Consider the following 17,741-nt stretch of genomic DNA (forward strand, 5'->3'; position numbering starts at 1 on the left):
TTTTTCTCAGCTATTTCGTTGGGAATTTTTATTGCATATTTGAATTTGAGGTATGATGAACAAAGATTTTCTAAACAATTATGATTATATCCTGCAATTCTGACCTCAACATCTCTGTATATCTGGGTTCTTGCCACTTGCATCTTTCCACACAAAATGTCATCATTTTGGAGACTCAGTACTGTTAATATCAGTAATGTATTTTGTTTTTTCAATGGAAGATTTTGATTTCTTCGCGGAGGGTCAGTTTTCTAGTGCGAAAATACTCCATAACCTCTGCTTGTGTGGATCTGTCCCTACCACGCCCTTCTGGTTGAAACATGTCTTTACCACTCTACACTTTTACCACAATAATACTCATGTAAATTTGTTATGTAATACTGATTTCAAAATTATCTCACCTGTGATTCTTTAATACCGCCTAGGCTGAACACTTATGAGTGAAACCATTTACTCCTTTGACATAATCTGTGGTGATAAATTTTGTTTTTCCCCTAAATTTAATATAAGCATTTATGATTATATCCTGCAATTCTGACCTCAACATCTCTATCTGTTGTCACTTGCATCTTTCCACACAAAATGTCATTATTTTGGACACTCCTTACTGTTAATATCGGTAATGTATTTTCTTTTTTCAATGGAAGATTTTGATTTCTTTTCTGGGATCAGTTTTCTAGTGCAAAAATACTCCATAATCTCTGCTTGTGTGGATCTGACCCTACCCCCCTTATGGTTGAGACATGTCTTTACCACTCTACAGTTTCACCACAGTAGTACTCATGTAAATCTGTTATGTAATACTGATTTCAAAATCATCTTGCCTGTGATGATTTAATACCGTCCCAGGCTGAACTCCTATGAGTGAAACCATTTACTCCTTTGACGTAATCTGAGGTGAGGTTGGATTTTGGTGTTCTCCCTTTCCCCCCCCCCCCCCCCAAATGTTCGTTAACAGGGTTCGTGTAGTCCTTGACAAAATAATCATTTTCAAGTGTTTATAAGGTTAGTAAGGTTAAGTCCTATATTAAGCTTCTACTGCTTTGTCCCCTTCTATCGCCCCTAGGGAGTGATATTGCTCACTTTGATGAACTATGATCTGGAACATTTTTAGCATTTTTACAATGTTCAAAATACTGGGTTGAAACTTGTTTGCTGGGTATATTGTAAAAATTTCGGGTTAACTTTATGTATAAAACCAGAATAATATGACTGGTTTTATTTAATTTTTTTTATAATATTGCATGTAATGCTTGCACATTCATGATGGAAATCGCATCTTTTAATTGGAATAGTAGTGTGCAGCTCCAAAACTTTTGTCTTTCCTTACAAAATGTCATCATTTTGGAGATGCTTTATTGTTGATATCGGGTTGGGATATACTTTGCATGTTTTAACCACTCCACGGTAATACTCATGTAAATTTCTACGTCTGTTATGCGATACTGTTTTCAAAATTGTGTGAAGTCTCTCACCTGTGATGATTTAATACCGTCCCAGGCTGAACTCTTATGAGTGAAACCATTTACTCCTTTGACATAATCTGAGGTGACGTTAAATTTTGGTGTTTTTTTCCCCTCTAATGTTCGATAACAGGATTCATGTAGTCCTTGAAAAAATAATCATTTTCAAGTGTTTATAAGGTTAGTAAGGTTAAGTCTTATATTAAGCTTCTAAGGGGTGATATTGCTCACTTTGATGAATCTGATTTATGTTTAAATGTCATTTGCATTCTAAACTGTGACTTTTTTAAAGGTAAGAGCAACAACCAAACACCCCCCCCCCCCTCAAAAATTGCCATTGTCTGCAAGTTGAAGTGAAAAATTGTTGAAAAAATTATGCCTTTTAATAAATTAGCATTATACTTGTATGGTCGTATAAGTCATGGGGTAAATGTTTGGTGTTTCTCAAATGATGAATAAGAACACGTTGGTCCGTGTTTCTGAGTAATTGATGTCAGACAATATCTGAAGAGAATGCTACTATAACAATGTTTTACCTCTTATGATAGGACGGTGTGTTGTTCCCAATCGTCCTAAGTAGGGAGAATGGGTGAGTTTTTGCCTCAACTTATATTGGTCTTCGAATGAATTACTATTGTAAGTCGGAGGTATGAATGCACAAGATAAAGGGTTCTATAATTTCTCACCTGTGATGTGTTACTGTCCCGGACTGAACCCTTGTGAGTGAAACCTTCATTCTTTCTGATGTGAAGTATTCTTGAACAGCATTTTCATTTTAACGAAGTGATTTTTAAAATCACATAAAAGTAGCCTAAATATTTTTCTCCCTGAGAAATATCATTGGTTCATTATTAATTTATATTCTGAGGTATAAGTGGGAGTTTTTTTTCTAAAAATCTCTATTCTATTTTGCTCAACCACGTCATTTTGGCAGTTCAACAGCTTCAGTGTGTGAATAGAGTTGGACAAATCCCAGATACTGGGGACTAGAAAATCTGTTTCGGCGTTTAAAATTTGTTAAAATGAAATGTAATTATGATACTGTAAAGTTTCGCTATTGTTCGTAACTCGGACCACATAACAAAACAAAACTCATATGTATTAAAAAAAAAACTACCACACAGTTTCATTGACCATCGCCTTTTTCTTTTTCTCGCTACTTCCAGTAGCCTCTCTTTTCCTACGTCCGCCCCCAGACAGATCCCGACACCAACTGTCCCTTTTCTCTCGTCCCCTTTCTCTCTCCTTTTTCTTTTCTCTCCCATCACCGTTCAGTTCCTTGCATCATCATCTCTTTCACCTCCCGGTCGGGGGGAGGGGGGTGGTTTGTCTTCCTCATACCTCACACGCCCCCTCCAAGAGAGAAACTTGCCTTGCAGAGGCTTGTTTCTTGAATACATCACACAACCCACAATGCGATAAAGCCTATGGCTTTTCCGTCACCCTTCATCTCTCCTTTTACAATTATAAACAACATTGGAATTCAGCCTTCACAAACCATTTTCCGTACAGAAAGATTATCGCATTGTTGAATTAAATATTTATACTAATAGGTTACATTTGGAAATATACCACACACAATACTATCAGACCATATTGAAAAATTATAATTTCCCGTAGACATAAACGAATATAAGACACAATACAACGCGACAAAGTAATAGCATATAGCAAAAAAATAATAAAAATCTAGGATACAACAAAAAATAAATAAAAGAAAAGATACAAAACTAAAATTATCTTCAAAACATTTTCAGACAACCTCGGTTCTACAATCGTGACAATGCGTCTGGTACCTGGTTTAATAGGCCAGCCTTGTGAACGATCGTAAAATTCCACCTTTGCAACGCCAGGGCCCAGCGCATTAGCTTTGGGCTCTTGGGGGTGGTATCTTGCAGATACGTCAGGGGATTGTGATCCGTTATGATTTCAATCTTGGTCCCCATTGTCCATTTCTCGAATTTCTTAAGGACGAAGAGAATGGCCCATGCCTCCTTTTCTATGGTAGCCCACTTCCTCTGTGTGTCAGTAAGTTTGTGGCTCACAAAAGCTATGGGCCTGCATAGGTCCTCAGAATCCCTCTGGGTTAGACATCCCCCAACTGCAAGGTCCGATGCGTCTGCGTGCACTTGGAAACTTTTGTCATAATCTGGCGTAGCAAGATGCGTCACGTGACATAGGGCTTCCTTTAATTTCTGAAACGATTCTTCTTCCATCTTTCCCCCCAATCGACTTTGTTTGGGGCTCCCTTTTTTGTGAGGTGGGTCAGCGGTGCTGACAACGCGGCGTAATCTGGGATGTATGAGCGGTAAAAGCCCATCAACCCCAACACTGAGCGGACTTGTTTCTTATCAGTGGGCGTCTTTAAATTTCTTATGGCTAGTACCTTCTCTTCATCAGGCCAGTGTCTACCCCTGCCGATCCGGTGCCCCAGATACTTAATCTCTCTCTGCAAAGCTACATTTTTCCATTTTGACTGAAAACCCGAGATTTTCCAGCTCCCCCAGCACCCGTGATAGATGTCCCATATGCTGCTCCCAGGTTTTGGAGAATATAATTATGTCATCAATGTACGCCTGCGCGTATTCCCCGTGTTTTCTGAGGATCTGGTTCATCTGTTTTTGGAAGGTGCCGCTTGCTCCTACCAGTCCAAACGGCATCGTTCTCCACTGGTAGACCCCATTGTGGGTAGCAAAGGCAGTGAGATGCCGACAGTTATCGTCCATCCTTATTTGCCAGAAACCTTTCCGTAAATCTATACAAGTAAGCCAATTCGCACCCCCTGCTAAATACATTAATTCTTGCATATCTTTCATGGGGAAGGTGGGGCTCCTTGTTACCGAATTTAGTGCCCGGTAGTCCACGCACATTCGAATTGACGAATCCTTTGCGACACACACGACCGGGTAAGCGATTTCCGCCTCCGACTCTTCAATGAGGCCCGCAGCCAGTAATTCCTGGACCTGTTTGTCGACCTCTGCCCGATACGCCATCGGTATCCTGTAGCAATGGGGTTTCCGCCTCGTCGCGTCGGGTATGAGTTCAATCTTGTGTTTTCCCACCTTCGCTGGCCGAATGGGTCTTGTGAATAGAGCCTTGTGTTTCATAATAATTTCCTTCAATTCCGCTTCTTGTTTTTGACTGAGGGTTTGTGCGCCCAGCGCTTCTATCCCCCTCCTGAACTCAGCAATCCTCGATTGTTCTATGGGGCATGTCTCCACTACCCCAAAATTTTCATCCCCTTCAAAAAGTACGTTGACAGAGTTCACGCTGGAGGCGAATTTCCTAAGTTTGTTTTGATGCACATGTTTCACAGTGCCATCTTCCATCTCGACCAGAAAGGAGTGCTGGCTTTTTTGGCTTTTGATGACACCTGGTCCTTGCCACCTAGCGTATACCTTATTTTGGGAATCCGGTATCAGTACAATGACCTGGTCACCCTGTTTATAACTCCTCACTGTCGACCTTAGGTTGTAATAATTTGTCATCCTATCCTGTTGTACCCGAGACGTAAGTTGTGCCTGTTCTGCCGCTCTTTCTAATCGAGATTTCATATCTAATAGATAGGCCGATACTGGCCTGGTATTCAACTGCAACCCATCATGCTTTCCCGTCCATGTATTCTTTAGGATCGCCAATGGGCCTTGCGGGGGTCTACCGTATAACAATTGAAATGGGGCGACTCCAGTGGTGCAATTCGGAATTTCCCGATACGCCCAGAGCGCATATGGAAGTTGTATATGCCATTTCCGGCCCTCCTTGTGTATGATGTGGTTCGACATTTTTTTTAACGTTTGGTTGAATCTCTCCACCAACCCGTTCGATTGAGGATATCCCGGTGTTGAGAATTGTGGGCAAGACCCTATTCTTCTCTCGAACTCCTTGGTTAAATCTGCATTGAAATTTGTGCCATTGTCTGAGGCTATGACATTCGGTATGCCTGTCCTAGCGAAAATGCTTAACAATGCCTCACAAGTGCTCTTCGCCGACAGTGGTGTCTCGCCTTATCGTTCAACTTCTCGATTTATCCAGAGGCCTTCCGAATTTTCTATATCTTTGTAGAAAGATCCCTAAAAGTCTACATTAAGCTATGTTTGAATGGAACTCCCTAAAAATACTCTTTCAATTTCGGGCTGGCCCCGTTTTCTCAGGAAAAATATAAGGAATCGGGATTTCAAGTAATGCTGTCTAATTGTCACCAAATATGATTAAAGCAAGCAAAGTGGGTAATTGCTAAAAAAATTCAGGACAGGAAAAATGATATTGATATATGATCATCCGTTGCAGTTTCAAGTCTCTGGTTTCTCCCTTTTATTTGTTTGACTTTTTTTTTTTTTTTGTGGAATATGTCATCATGAAGATTTTTCAAGTCTGTGAATTGGCACCTGCGGTCTTACTGAGGTGAAGTATTGTTCTCCAAATGTTCAATGCAAACATTGTTTTTGTGTGTATTCCTTTGCTGTCTGGGTAATTGTTTAATACAAACATTGTTTTCAGAATTCTCGTCTGCTTTTGGGGTAATTGTGTTGGCTCACTTCTCAAATGATGAATAAGAACACGTTGGTCCGTGTTTCTGAGTGATTGATGTCGAACAATATCTGAAGAGAATGCCACATTGTTTTTCTGGGAAAATATACTTGGCTTTTGAGAAATTTGGTTGCTACCTAAATTATTTTTTAATGTGTCGAGCCCTGATTAATACTATTCCAAACTGAATTAGACTGGTTTACAAAATGGGTATAATGGTTGTCATATAATTTTCTCACCTGTGATGCGATACCGTCCCGGGCTGATCTCCTGTGAGTAAAACCTTTACGACTCAGTCTGAAGTGAGGTGTTATAAAATGTATATATAATATGTATATTCAGTTTTTCTGTTTATTTGTCTCACAAGTCTTGCATTAATTGTTTTTGGTGTTTTTCAATGAGTAGTTTCATGTTGGTCCGTATTTTCTTAGTAATTTATGCCAAGCAAGATCTGAAGAGTGCCACATTTAAAAAATAATAGACCTTACAAGGTTTTATGACATGGGTTTTAACATCTAGAAATGCTTTTGGAAATAGTGCATGGATGGCATTTACGATTTACCCAGAAGTCATGGTTTGAAGTTTCATCCTTGTATTTTTATGTGAGAAGAATCTCATTGTGCTTCACAAAAATGACAACATGGGCTGGCCATGCTTCCTCCGAAAATGTTAGAAATAACATTTCAATTTCGAATATGGTCAAGAAAAGGGGGTGAAAAATTTGCCTCAACTTATTAAATTGGTTTTCGAATTGCTTTTGTGTGGCAAAAAGGGACAAAATCAGTGAAATGGTCTCGTCTTGAATATGTTTTCTCGCCTGTGATGATTGGATACCGTCCCAGGCTGAACTTTTATGAGCGACACCTTTTAAACCTCAATCTGAGGTGAGTTATTGTAAAATACATCTTGGCTTATTTCTGTGCTACACCAAATGTTTAAAATGTATAATTTTCCCGAATACTTGTTCCTCTCGTAAGTCTTAATGTTGTGGTGTGTGTGTTGTGTCTACGAGATTTCGTGCCACAGGAAGATTAGCATCTGGAAAGGTTTGAGGAGTCTGGTCAATGTGTTCCTGGGATCTTTAGCAAATTCGCGGGCGACTTGGAATAATTGAGTGTATTTTAAAATCCTGTGTAGTTTCAGAGCAGATGACTGCAGGTTAATGCAGTGTGATTTTCAACTGCATGATGCTTACTTCATTTTTATTAACTGAAGCTGGGGCTAGGTTTACCAATATGGGAATTTATGTGAATGAGCTGCTTGGTTTCATGCATATTCAAAAAAGGGAGATTATTGCATTTTTAAAAGGTCATTTTCCCAATTGTGTTTGTGTCCGAAACAATGCACTTGTCAGAATTTTTCATAATTAGGTTATTTCTGTGTTCCACTCCCTGAAGAGGCGCACACACTTTTGTTTCTTGCACAGAAAACCATAACAATGACTACCTGATGCTTACGGTTTGGAAGAGTTCAGCGTGAGAATAATTTCAAATAAATATAGCTATAGTTTGACAAGTATTGTAACGAAGATTTCAGTGCATATGCACTGATATATTGTGCCTCCATCTTATCTATGTTCTTAAATAAAATTGATTTTTGGTATTTATTAGAATTTTCTATTGAGATTTTTGCTCAATTTGGTAGAATGGTTGTCTTAATTTCTCACCTGTGATGATGTGATACCGTCCCAGGCTGAACTCCTATGAGTGAAACCTTAACTCCTTTGACACAATCTGAGGTGAGGTGTTATAAAATCTGTTTTTTTTAATATATAAACACTATTTTCCCATTGTCAGCTATAAAATGAGCTTTAGTGGCTGAAAATTTTATTGATGCAAGAACTTTGTCATATCCGCGAATATAAAAAGATCATACCTAAGCTCCAGAAAGTTATAAAACCATTTTCCCTGAATAAATGTACCTGGCTCATAAATTTTGTTAGAATTCATTTATTTTTTTTATTACATCCTACAAAGTTCCAAGCTAAAAGTCAATGTAAAATATTTTGGAAAATTAAGGAAATTGAGCTTTTCTCTCTTCTCCCCCCCCCCCCCCCCCCCCCCAGTTTTTGCCTCTCTATGTCTGAAATCAAACTTAATATTGATTAGAATTTTGATTTTCTTTAAAAGTGAAATTGTTATAATCTCTTGCCCATGATGATTTGATACCGTCCCAGGCTGAACTCTAGTGAGTGAAACCTTTACTCCTCTTTGACAATTAATCTGAGGTATGAGATTTTAAGATTCTGGTCTTTTTTCATTTGAAGTTCCCACGGGAACATTCGGAAGGTTAAGATTCGTCATTTCTTTCATAGGAGAGAATATCGTTTATCACCAGATGGTTAGTCAACTTACAGAGGAACTAAGGCATGTTTCTAGCTTTTTATTCCCACCAATAAATTAGTGTTTTTCTTTTGAACAAGCAAGTGTGTACAGGTTTCCAAAATGTTTTCACAATTAAAGTGTTTATTATTGACATAAGTTTAAAACTATTTGCGATGAAAAATGTCAACATTCGCTTTGAGCAGAAACCAAAGCAATTGAGAAATGTTTAATGAAACTTGTTTTTTCGTATTTCAACAATGTACATAGTTTTGGCATTAAAGAATGTCTAGCATTTCTTTACCTGTGATGATTTTTACTGCCCCAGGCTGAACTCGTGAGTGAAACCTTTTACTCCTTTGATTTAATCTGAGGTGAAGTATTGTAAAACAGTATGTATATCTGTAAAATTAACAAATGTTATACAGCAGTTATTGAAGCAGAATGAGGTGTGATGAAAGCATTGGGCTATGATCTTCGTGATTTTTTCATTGTACTACTGACCTCTAGCTTTTAAATGCTTAAGATTTCTTTGGATGACTTCATTTCAATATACAGTTTATATGCAATATACAAATTATACACTGTGAACATATTACCGTGAGAATTTTAGAACTTTTTTTTTTTCTGTACTGAGGCAAAAAAAATTATAGCTTTGAAAGATACTTGCTCTTGTGTTCTGAATTCACTTGCATTAATTTTAAATCTTAGTGTGAAAATGAATAAATTTGATTTGGCCGAAGCTAGTTAACAATGTCCTTAGGAGCTATTATAGTCCATAGAGATAAAAAGGAAGTTAATATACTTGCAAAACTGCGATAGGAGAGGAGTATATTATGAACTTATATGCAATAATTCTCTAGGTATAGTAAACATCAGAAATTATTCAAATCAAAATTTTGACAACTTTTTATATTTTTATTTGAGGTATGGTAATAGATTGTTATAATTGGGTTGAATATTTTTAATGGATCTCGCTAATATAACATTTTTCAAAAGAAAAGTTGTGAAAAATCATAATATATATGCCTGTGGTTGTCTCGTACCATTTTTTTATTGCATGAAATGTTACTATAGAAACTGTTTTGTGAACAAGTATTTTCAATATTAATTGTTACAAAGATTTATTCAAACTCATTTTATTATTTAACTTTATTTTTTTATTGCAACTTCTGTGTTAATTTTTTTCCCTTTGTTTCTTTCGTCTTTATTTTTTTGATTAGTTGCTCTGTACAGACGATAAACAACAATATTTGACTGTTTTATGTGTTATTTAACTTTGGAAACAAATAAATTTGAAATTTGAAGAAAAAAGCATAAGCAGAAAACGCTATGAACTGGATAGCTTGTAAACCGAGAATAACTACCCGTTCTGGGTAGAAACATAAGCAGAGGATCTGCTGCACACAGTATTTCAAAACATTGTATTTAACAGATGAGACAGAATAGACGATGTAAATGTTTGCTTTTCCCATCTTGAGGGTAAGGCGGTAAATTTTACCTCAACTTATGCATTGTCTGTCTTGTAATAAATTACTATTGGAGGTTGAACGTTCAGGTTTACAAAATGGGTGTAGTGGGTATCGTGTAATTTCTCACCTGTGATTATTGGATACCGTCCCAGGCTGAACTCTAATGAGTGAAACCTTTACATTTCAATCTGAGGTGAGGTATTGTGTAGTACAGTATTTCTCAGCCTATGATTTGATAAAATTCATCTGTTTCAGTTGATGTTAATTTCCATGTGGGTTAAGATTGCCTTACGTCCACCGTGCATTGAGAAGAAAGCAGGAAATTGCCACCTTAAATCTGGGATATCACAATTTCAATTTATTTTAAATTTGCTAACCTGTGCTGATGAGTATGGACATGAAGTGCTTCTACAAATCGCAGTTAAGAAAAATGTAGTTTTTCATGGAAAAAGTATTCAAATGATCTGATGACCCTATTTTATTGAGCAAAAATATGTGATCTATTAAATAATTTGTAAAATACAGGGTATCACCAATTGTCATCAAGAAACATTTCCAAAAGCAGGCGTAATCACCAATTGTCATTACAATTACTGAAAATCAATACAAATTCAAATAAGTATTTGAAAAACCGAACAAATGTGTTTAAAAATCAAATTTTAGGTATGTCGTTATAATACTGGAAAAATGGTCCAAATTGTTTGTAGACATTTTACTGGTTTTTGTTTACATATCTTGGCTTGTTTGTCTCCCAAAAATGTTCAGTTTAATATTTTTCTCTAGAATACTTCTGATCCCGTAAGTCTGAAGGTAATTATGGGCTTTTCTCAAATGATGAATTAAGAATACGTTGGTACGTGTTTCTGAGTAGTTGATGTCGAACAGGCTTTGAAGAGAATGTCTCTATTAAAAAAAACCCTTACAAGATTAATATTTTTCATGACAAAGAATAAATGCCTTTGGGGAATGTCTGACTTAAGCTGGTATTACAATATAAAAGTTTTCTAAAAGTCCTTTTATAAAACTTTTATAGTGTAATACCGGCCTTATTCTGTTTAATTCTTTATCAATACACTTAATGTGTTGTATAGATCAGCGGTTCTCAACCTTTTTTGACTTGCGGAGCCCCGTATACAAATTTCTTAATTATTCATCAAAGTTACTGATTTATTTTTACTATTTATATATATATTGCGGGGGCTGAACCCCTAGAGTGCACCGCGAAGCACCAGTTGAGAACTGCTGGTATAGATCATTAAACAAATTGCAGGTGACATTTTCTGGAATTCAAATGTGGGTGGTGGTTTTTTTTTTTTAGAGCAATCTTGAAAGGGCATTCGGCTATGGATCTGGTGCAGTGTTTTCAAAATTTTAATGTTAGTTTAGTTCTCATTTTAGTGTGTTTAATGAATGGCTTTTGTCTCTAGATAACTATGTCAAATGTTTTCTATCATTGGAGGTTCTTAGCTTATACCGGCCATTTAATTTTTCAGTGGCCGCAAATTGACCAGCCAAGGAAGGAGAGATTTGGATAGAATTGCGTCTCAGCTACGTAAAGCCCCCTAAACCAGTTGATGAAATGTATACATATTAAAGGATGACTTTTTCTTGATTCGGTGTTGTTTATTTTATGTGCTAGCTCTGATGGGACTGAGTATATCGAACATCAATAAAGTTCAGTGTTTTGTTTTTTTTATCATTTGGCTTGTTTGATTAGGAATAAACTTGTTTTTCTTTTCTTAACATCTGTAGTCAACATGTTGCTTGCATGGTAGCAAAGTCTGCACGAACTTTCAGTGTGGAAGAATATTTCAACTTAAATTTGCTGTTTCAAGTCTCAATGAATTTTGTGCAAGTTGTGAGGTGAATAAAACATTCAAAATTTGGAAGATATATTTTTTTTTTCAATTACGTTTCTTCTGGAGTTGTGTTCAATGAAATTATCCAGCAGATCTTGCTTCGAACCCTGTAGTAGAATTTAAAAAGATTTAATTTTAATTTTTGGTTGAGTTGGTTTACTGCGGGTTTTCCGTAACTTACGCGACGAAAATGCAAGCCGGTTTCATATTTGAGTGTCCACCGAGCAAACAGACCTAGCACGTGATGTGGTACTTGCATAACGCGATTTACCAGACATCGGCCACTTTATTTCTTCGTCTGCTGATATCGCTCAAGATCGTTAGTGGGTGATGTTTTTATTTTCTGTGCAATGTGATTAGTTTTATTGAAACGGACAGCTGACAGGTCTGTCATTCTCGTAGTACATTTTATAACTGCTGAATGGCTGGCAGGAAAAGGGTAACCACGTCTTTTCGGTTATCAGTGACCACCTTCCCCCAACATTAGCCCGAATAATCAAGGTTCTTGTTTGTATTCGTATCAATTAAATTCTATACTTGTACATCCAATTACGTAGTCACCTCGAAATAACTTTTTAATACTGGATTTTCATCCATACGTGTCCTACCACGTTTTACAGCATGCGAAGCTTTTTCGACAAGTTCGCATGAGAACATCGCCGTTACTGTCCGTTCACGCGCGGTCGAGTGGCCATAGCTGCGGAGATACATGGAAATTGCTGGGCATGTCAGTTCATGTATACCCGTATATATTACAGGGTTCGCACATCCTTAAAAACTCCTAACTTTTGATTTCCCTCTGGAAGGGCCCTTATAACTCCTTACTTTTTGCAGCCACGCCTGAAAAAGTCTGGTTTTTTTTTTTCTCTGAAGGGATGATCTTTCTGAGAATAGGCGTTCCCCACGGTGATGAATACCATTGCCTAAAAAAATAAGAGGAAGAAAAGATTTTAAAAAAAAACGCGTTCTCCCTTTCTAATAGGAAATGTGAAAGCAGGGGATGGGATTGGAACATCCAATGGTTGTGCATACCTGCCAACCGTTACGATTTTGTATACGCTTTTGCTTCTAAAAATGCGATTTTTTACCGAATCGCTAGTTTTGACGTGTTTTCCTGCCTATGTCGCAAACTGGTCAGCGTTGGAAATCGATGGTCCGTAGAACGACATCACTCCGCTGAACCAGTAGCCGAAAATTCCCCCATGCCCAGTGGTGAGAAAGTTTTTACTTATGTGCCGAAACGATGTCTCGAACCTCTTATATTACGCATTATACTGAGTGCAGACCCCGCAGTTTTCCTACTTTCGCCGCAATCGTCTTTTTTACCGCAATTCTCTCCTACTGTACCTATTTTATCCCTCCTTCCTATTTGCTTACAGCCAATATCTCACTACAAAAATTCCGAGAAACCGCAAAATGTCACTGCTCTCCGCAGTTTTTTTGATGTGTTTTATTCACATTACAACTCGGTACTGAAAAAAGGAAAAAAATTTCGAGTAAGGGACGACGACAAGCGTATCTTTTCGCCGCCGCGCCTTAAAATGCTAAAAACTGAAGTCCAGTGGGGAAAGCGAATCTGTTTCGCAGATTGGTTGCCGTAAATAAAAAGGCAAAAAAAAACAGGCTCTATCCACACGAGATTCCATGAGAGAGAGAGAATGGGTTTTCCTCTGAATAGGCTTTTTGCGCCGCGTGAACCTAACTGGATCATTTCGTGTCGGCAGAAATGAGTTACATAATGGCGTTACGCATTTGCGTTTTCCAAGCGTGGCGCATCGGCTCAGGATGGCTATATAGTATATGACCCTGGCGTCATCTACTCTACCGGCTGCATGCTCCGGTTTAAAGGGAAGGTCGCTGAAACGCGCGGCACACGACGCTTAACTCACTAGAAGCAGTCTGCCAATCACGCCCGATGTAAAGCGCTGTCGTGAGCCGTATTGCGCTCTATAGGAAAATAGTCGTACTGCTTTTCATATTGATGAATAGACGGCGTGTCGCGCCGGGTGATTCACGTTGCGCACGGCATAGTAAACCTGCTAGTAAAACCCGGCTTTTAAAAGTGACAGCCCGAGCCACGTCTGGTTTTACAGGAGGGGAGGACGAGCCGCTATAGCTGAACTCACTTTTTTTAACCTTCAGAAAATAACTTTCGGGTATCTTTGTTAGCGGTCATTCAAGTATTACGTCAGCATGGATGGGGGATTTTCGATTTGCTGGCTTGACGTGGAGGGGGTTCTTACGTCATCAACCACCCTTTATAAAAAAATATGAAATATTCTTAATGGCGTCTTACTCGGTGCGCGAAAAACGAGTAAAACTTTTCACTAATTTGTGGGCACCTGAACTAACATTCTCCCTATTGAGTCCCCTACAGAGCCACTCTAGTGATCTTCAAATAGTTGGCGGATCCAAATGCTCTGGAGCTGTGCCGCGCGTCATATAAGTGATCCGTCATTATGCCGCAGATCATTGCATTTTTAATTGGGTTGCTGTATTTTTGAAATATGACATACATATTTTTATGGGCATCTTTTTCTTAGCCACCTCGTTGGACATTTTGCCTGTTGTGGCGTTGTATTTGTATCTCTCTCTGGCAGAAGTGGCCACAGCTCAAGCAAGATAAAAACAAGATTTATTGCAAACTCAGTACATCACTTCCGATTTCTTTAAATCATTTTAATACTATATACTACCGCAACTCTCTCTTCTTTCTTACTACACTTCTCAATCATCATGCTCTGTTACTGTTCAAATTTGTGTTCTCTTGTCGCTTGTTACTCGTGCATACAGTCACGGCATATCTCTTCCTTTTCAGCTGAAATTCCTACCCATCATACCCTTTATTCTGAAAGTTGAAGTCTTGGAAACATTGAAAAAAATTAAATGAAAATCAATTCACATGTGGGCTTCTTTTATTGTCTAGTGGTGCAATTTTTTTGTCGGAGGGGGCGTGGCCCCATGACACCTTAAAAACTCCTTACTTTTCATTTTGAAAATTTTGTATGAGCCCTGAAGAGTTGCTGCAAATATAAATAATTTTGTAAGAAAAATCTTTGTTGGCTGTGGTTTTTATTTTGAATAATTGGAGGGGGAATGAATATCACTTTTAGAATTTTTATAATTTATGTGATGCTGTTATGAGTTATATTTTTGACTAACACTTGAAGGTTTTAGAACACTTTGGTGATGACAGAAAGCATGTACGTGGATTGATTATTTTATGAATTCTTATGATGTCGGGTAACAAATCAAAACTTGTAATTTTTGAACCACTTCTACATCTATATTTTTGAGAAGAGGGAAAGTTTGTTTGCAAATTCAAAATAAATTTGCATATGTGCCCCGCCCCTTTTTTTTTTTTGCTGTAAAACTTGTAAGTTATGAAGTTTGCCATGACTCCTTAAAAACTGCTTGAAACTCCTTAAAAGCTCCTTACTTTTCATTTTGAAAATTTTGTATGAACCCTGTATTAGATAAGTCGGTTACGCCTTGGAGACGCTCGGGCCTTGCCTCAGTATCTCCGCCCATAGTTACTTTCATCGCGAGTGTTAGTGTGAACCCCACCGTCGGCGATGCGATTTGCTAGTTTCAACGTTGGACTAATAAGGTTCGAAACCAACGGCTGCACAGTGGTGGTCGGCTTGAAGTTGATTTCCTGCGGTTTTCCGGCTTCGAGGCGTGAATGCGAGCCGGTCTCCGCAGGGAGCAAACAGACCAACACTGACATAGCGTGAAAGTTGGAGCATTTCCATCTTTACTTCCAAAAAATTTAAGACATGGGGCAGCATGGACACGAAATAAACTCAACTCGGCAAGAATACATTAGGGCCACAACACATTCCGGCATGTGCCGATTCGTTAGAAATTCTGTAGAGGAATGTATGAGGTGCATGAGTTGTTAAGTACTTTTAGTACTTAACAACTCATTTTACACTTAACATTAACAACTTTAGTACTTTTAGTCGGCTTTGGATTGAGCCCTCGCAACCATGAATCACATTGTTGCTGACGTGGCTTGAATATTTTGAAACCAATTTTAACAGGCAAATTTTCGGGGTTGGGCTTATGAGCATCTTGAAAAATTAAAACAAGTGGCCATTCGAGTATTACGTAAGTAGATTTTTGCCCCCCCCCCCCCCCGTCAGTAGCTTAGAATATTTCATATCTTCAGAAAGGGACGGTTGATGACGTAAGCAACCGTGAAACAGCCTCCTCACCTTGTCAGCAAATCCGAAACCCCTGTCCCCGTCGATGCTGACGTAATATTTGAATGACCCCATAAAACTCGTTTACACGTGGCAAGTGATTTAGTTGGTAACTAAATTTTAACTTACCGATTGTTCAGAAAGCTGTCCACGCGGTAAAGTATTGCATAATTTTTACGGAGGCGAGTGCATGCGCGCTACATTCGACTCGAACCAACGGAGAGAGATGAAACTCTGTAGCATTCTCAAAGAGGTGGTTTTTTTTTTTCAAAGCTCATAGCTTCGCAACAATGGATGTAGATGAACTAACGATTACTGTTATCAGAGCCACATTATGATTTTTTTTTAAAGAATAAATTTATTCACTTCCACTTATATACAAGGGGGGGGGGAAGAATACACAACATATTCATTACGACTGACGTAAATATCGATTATACGATATTTTAATCGAGGTTAAAGAGGAGATGAATTATGTAAGCGGAGAAGATTATTGGCGTTTGAAAATTGAATAATAAAAATTCATTAAAAAAAAGTTATTTGAAAAAAATTTCTTTTTTTAATTTAATGCAGATGCTACCTTTATACATATTAAATATTTGATTATGTATTTTTACAATAGGTCGCAGCTAATTCGTTCTGGATGAGAGAGATATTTCAAACCCCTCCCCCCGTCCAATTTTTAAATATATAATAAATCTTTCACACCAGTACCCGATATATTTTTGAATCTTAATATATAATTTTTTTTCCAACTCCTGGCAGCACGTCGACCGAATATTCCACTATTTCCAACATCGATTAATTTTTAGCTTGCTTCTAGGTGAGAAGAGAAAATCTATCTTCCAAGAGAAAAGAGCTCGAGTTGGAATTTGGTTTCCATCCTGGAAGGTTGTGTGCTGCGAAATAGTCTTCTTTAAGTTTCGTGCGTTTATTGGAAACCCCTCCAATATCAAGTGTCTAGAAATATTCCGTCACCTCACGGAAAAGAGACGCACCTCCGACCCGACGTCCCTTATAGTTGAACATTAAAAGACAATACGGAAACATTAATTTTTTCATGCTTGAGAAGATATAAATAAAAATTTGAAATCCAATTGCATGGATATCCAACTCAAAAGTTGATCCGGCGAATTACTTCATATTTAATTTCCTGGGCTCCGTATCTCTAAGCGAACTCAGTTTTTAAAAAATCGAGAATTCAATATAATTTTCAAAATTATTGATGTGGCGGAAAACCCGCTACATTTCCGCGTTTCTACAGTAAAATCGGCAATTTTAACACTGATTTCTATGGGAATCATCCTTTGCTGACCCTCGAAGTGAAGCTGATGATGATTCACTTGAGTGACCTGTGGTGCAATTCTAGAACACTTAAGTGGCCTGCGACGCATTCTCACTTCAATTAAATGGTTCGTAGCCATTTCCAGATCACTTAAGCAGCCCCCGACGAATTTACAGATAAGTGACCCACGGCACATTTATAAATCACTTAAGTGACCTGGGGCGTAGTTCCACATCTCTTAAGCAGCCCGCGGCACATTTACAGATCACTTGGGTGGCCCACGGCACATTTACAGATCACTTGGGTGGCCCACGGCACATTACCACTTAAGTGGCCCGTGACACATTTTCAGATCACTTGGGTGGTCCACGGCACATTTACAGATCACTTGGGTGGCCCACGGCACATTTACAGATCACTTGGGTGGCCCACGGCACATTACCACTTAAGTGGCCCGTGACACATTTTCAGATTACTTGAGTCACCCAAAGTGCTGTTCCAGGACATTTAAGTTCTGATGGTGCATTATTACATCACTGTTCCAGGACACTTAAGTGGTCCGCAGCACATTTCCAGATCAGATCACTTGCATCGATGGGGGAGGGG

At 38.2% G+C, this 17,741-nt stretch overlaps 1 protein-coding gene and 1 non-coding gene across 2 annotated transcripts in view; both read left to right on the forward strand.

The window, feature by feature from the left end:
• Nucleotides 1-11,479, forward strand: part of LOC149075671 (small ribosomal subunit protein eS19-like) — a 30,901-nt gene extending 19,422 nt beyond the window's left edge. Inside the window, exon 5 of the mRNA XM_089243162.1 lies at nucleotides 11,277-11,479. Coding sequence (XP_089099288.1) covers nucleotides 11,277-11,349 — 73 coding nt within the window. The 3' untranslated portion in view covers nucleotides 11,350-11,479. The remainder of the gene's footprint in view (nucleotides 1-11,276) is intronic.
• LOC149075673 (small nucleolar RNA SNORD18) lies at nucleotides 1,907-1,975 on the forward strand. The gene has a single exon (XR_016194235.1). It is a non-coding gene; the product is annotated as a small nucleolar RNA SNORD18 (small nucleolar RNA).
• Nucleotides 11,480-17,741: the final 6,262 nt, after the last annotated feature.

The sequence above is a fragment of the Pholcus phalangioides genome, unplaced genomic scaffold (genome assembly GCF_987345545.1).
Source record: "Pholcus phalangioides strain wild (caught in Gottingen) unplaced genomic scaffold, Ppha-v1.0 ptg000015l_1, whole genome shotgun sequence".
In the NCBI taxonomy this organism is placed as follows: Eukaryota; Metazoa; Arthropoda; class Arachnida; order Araneae; family Pholcidae; genus Pholcus; species Pholcus phalangioides.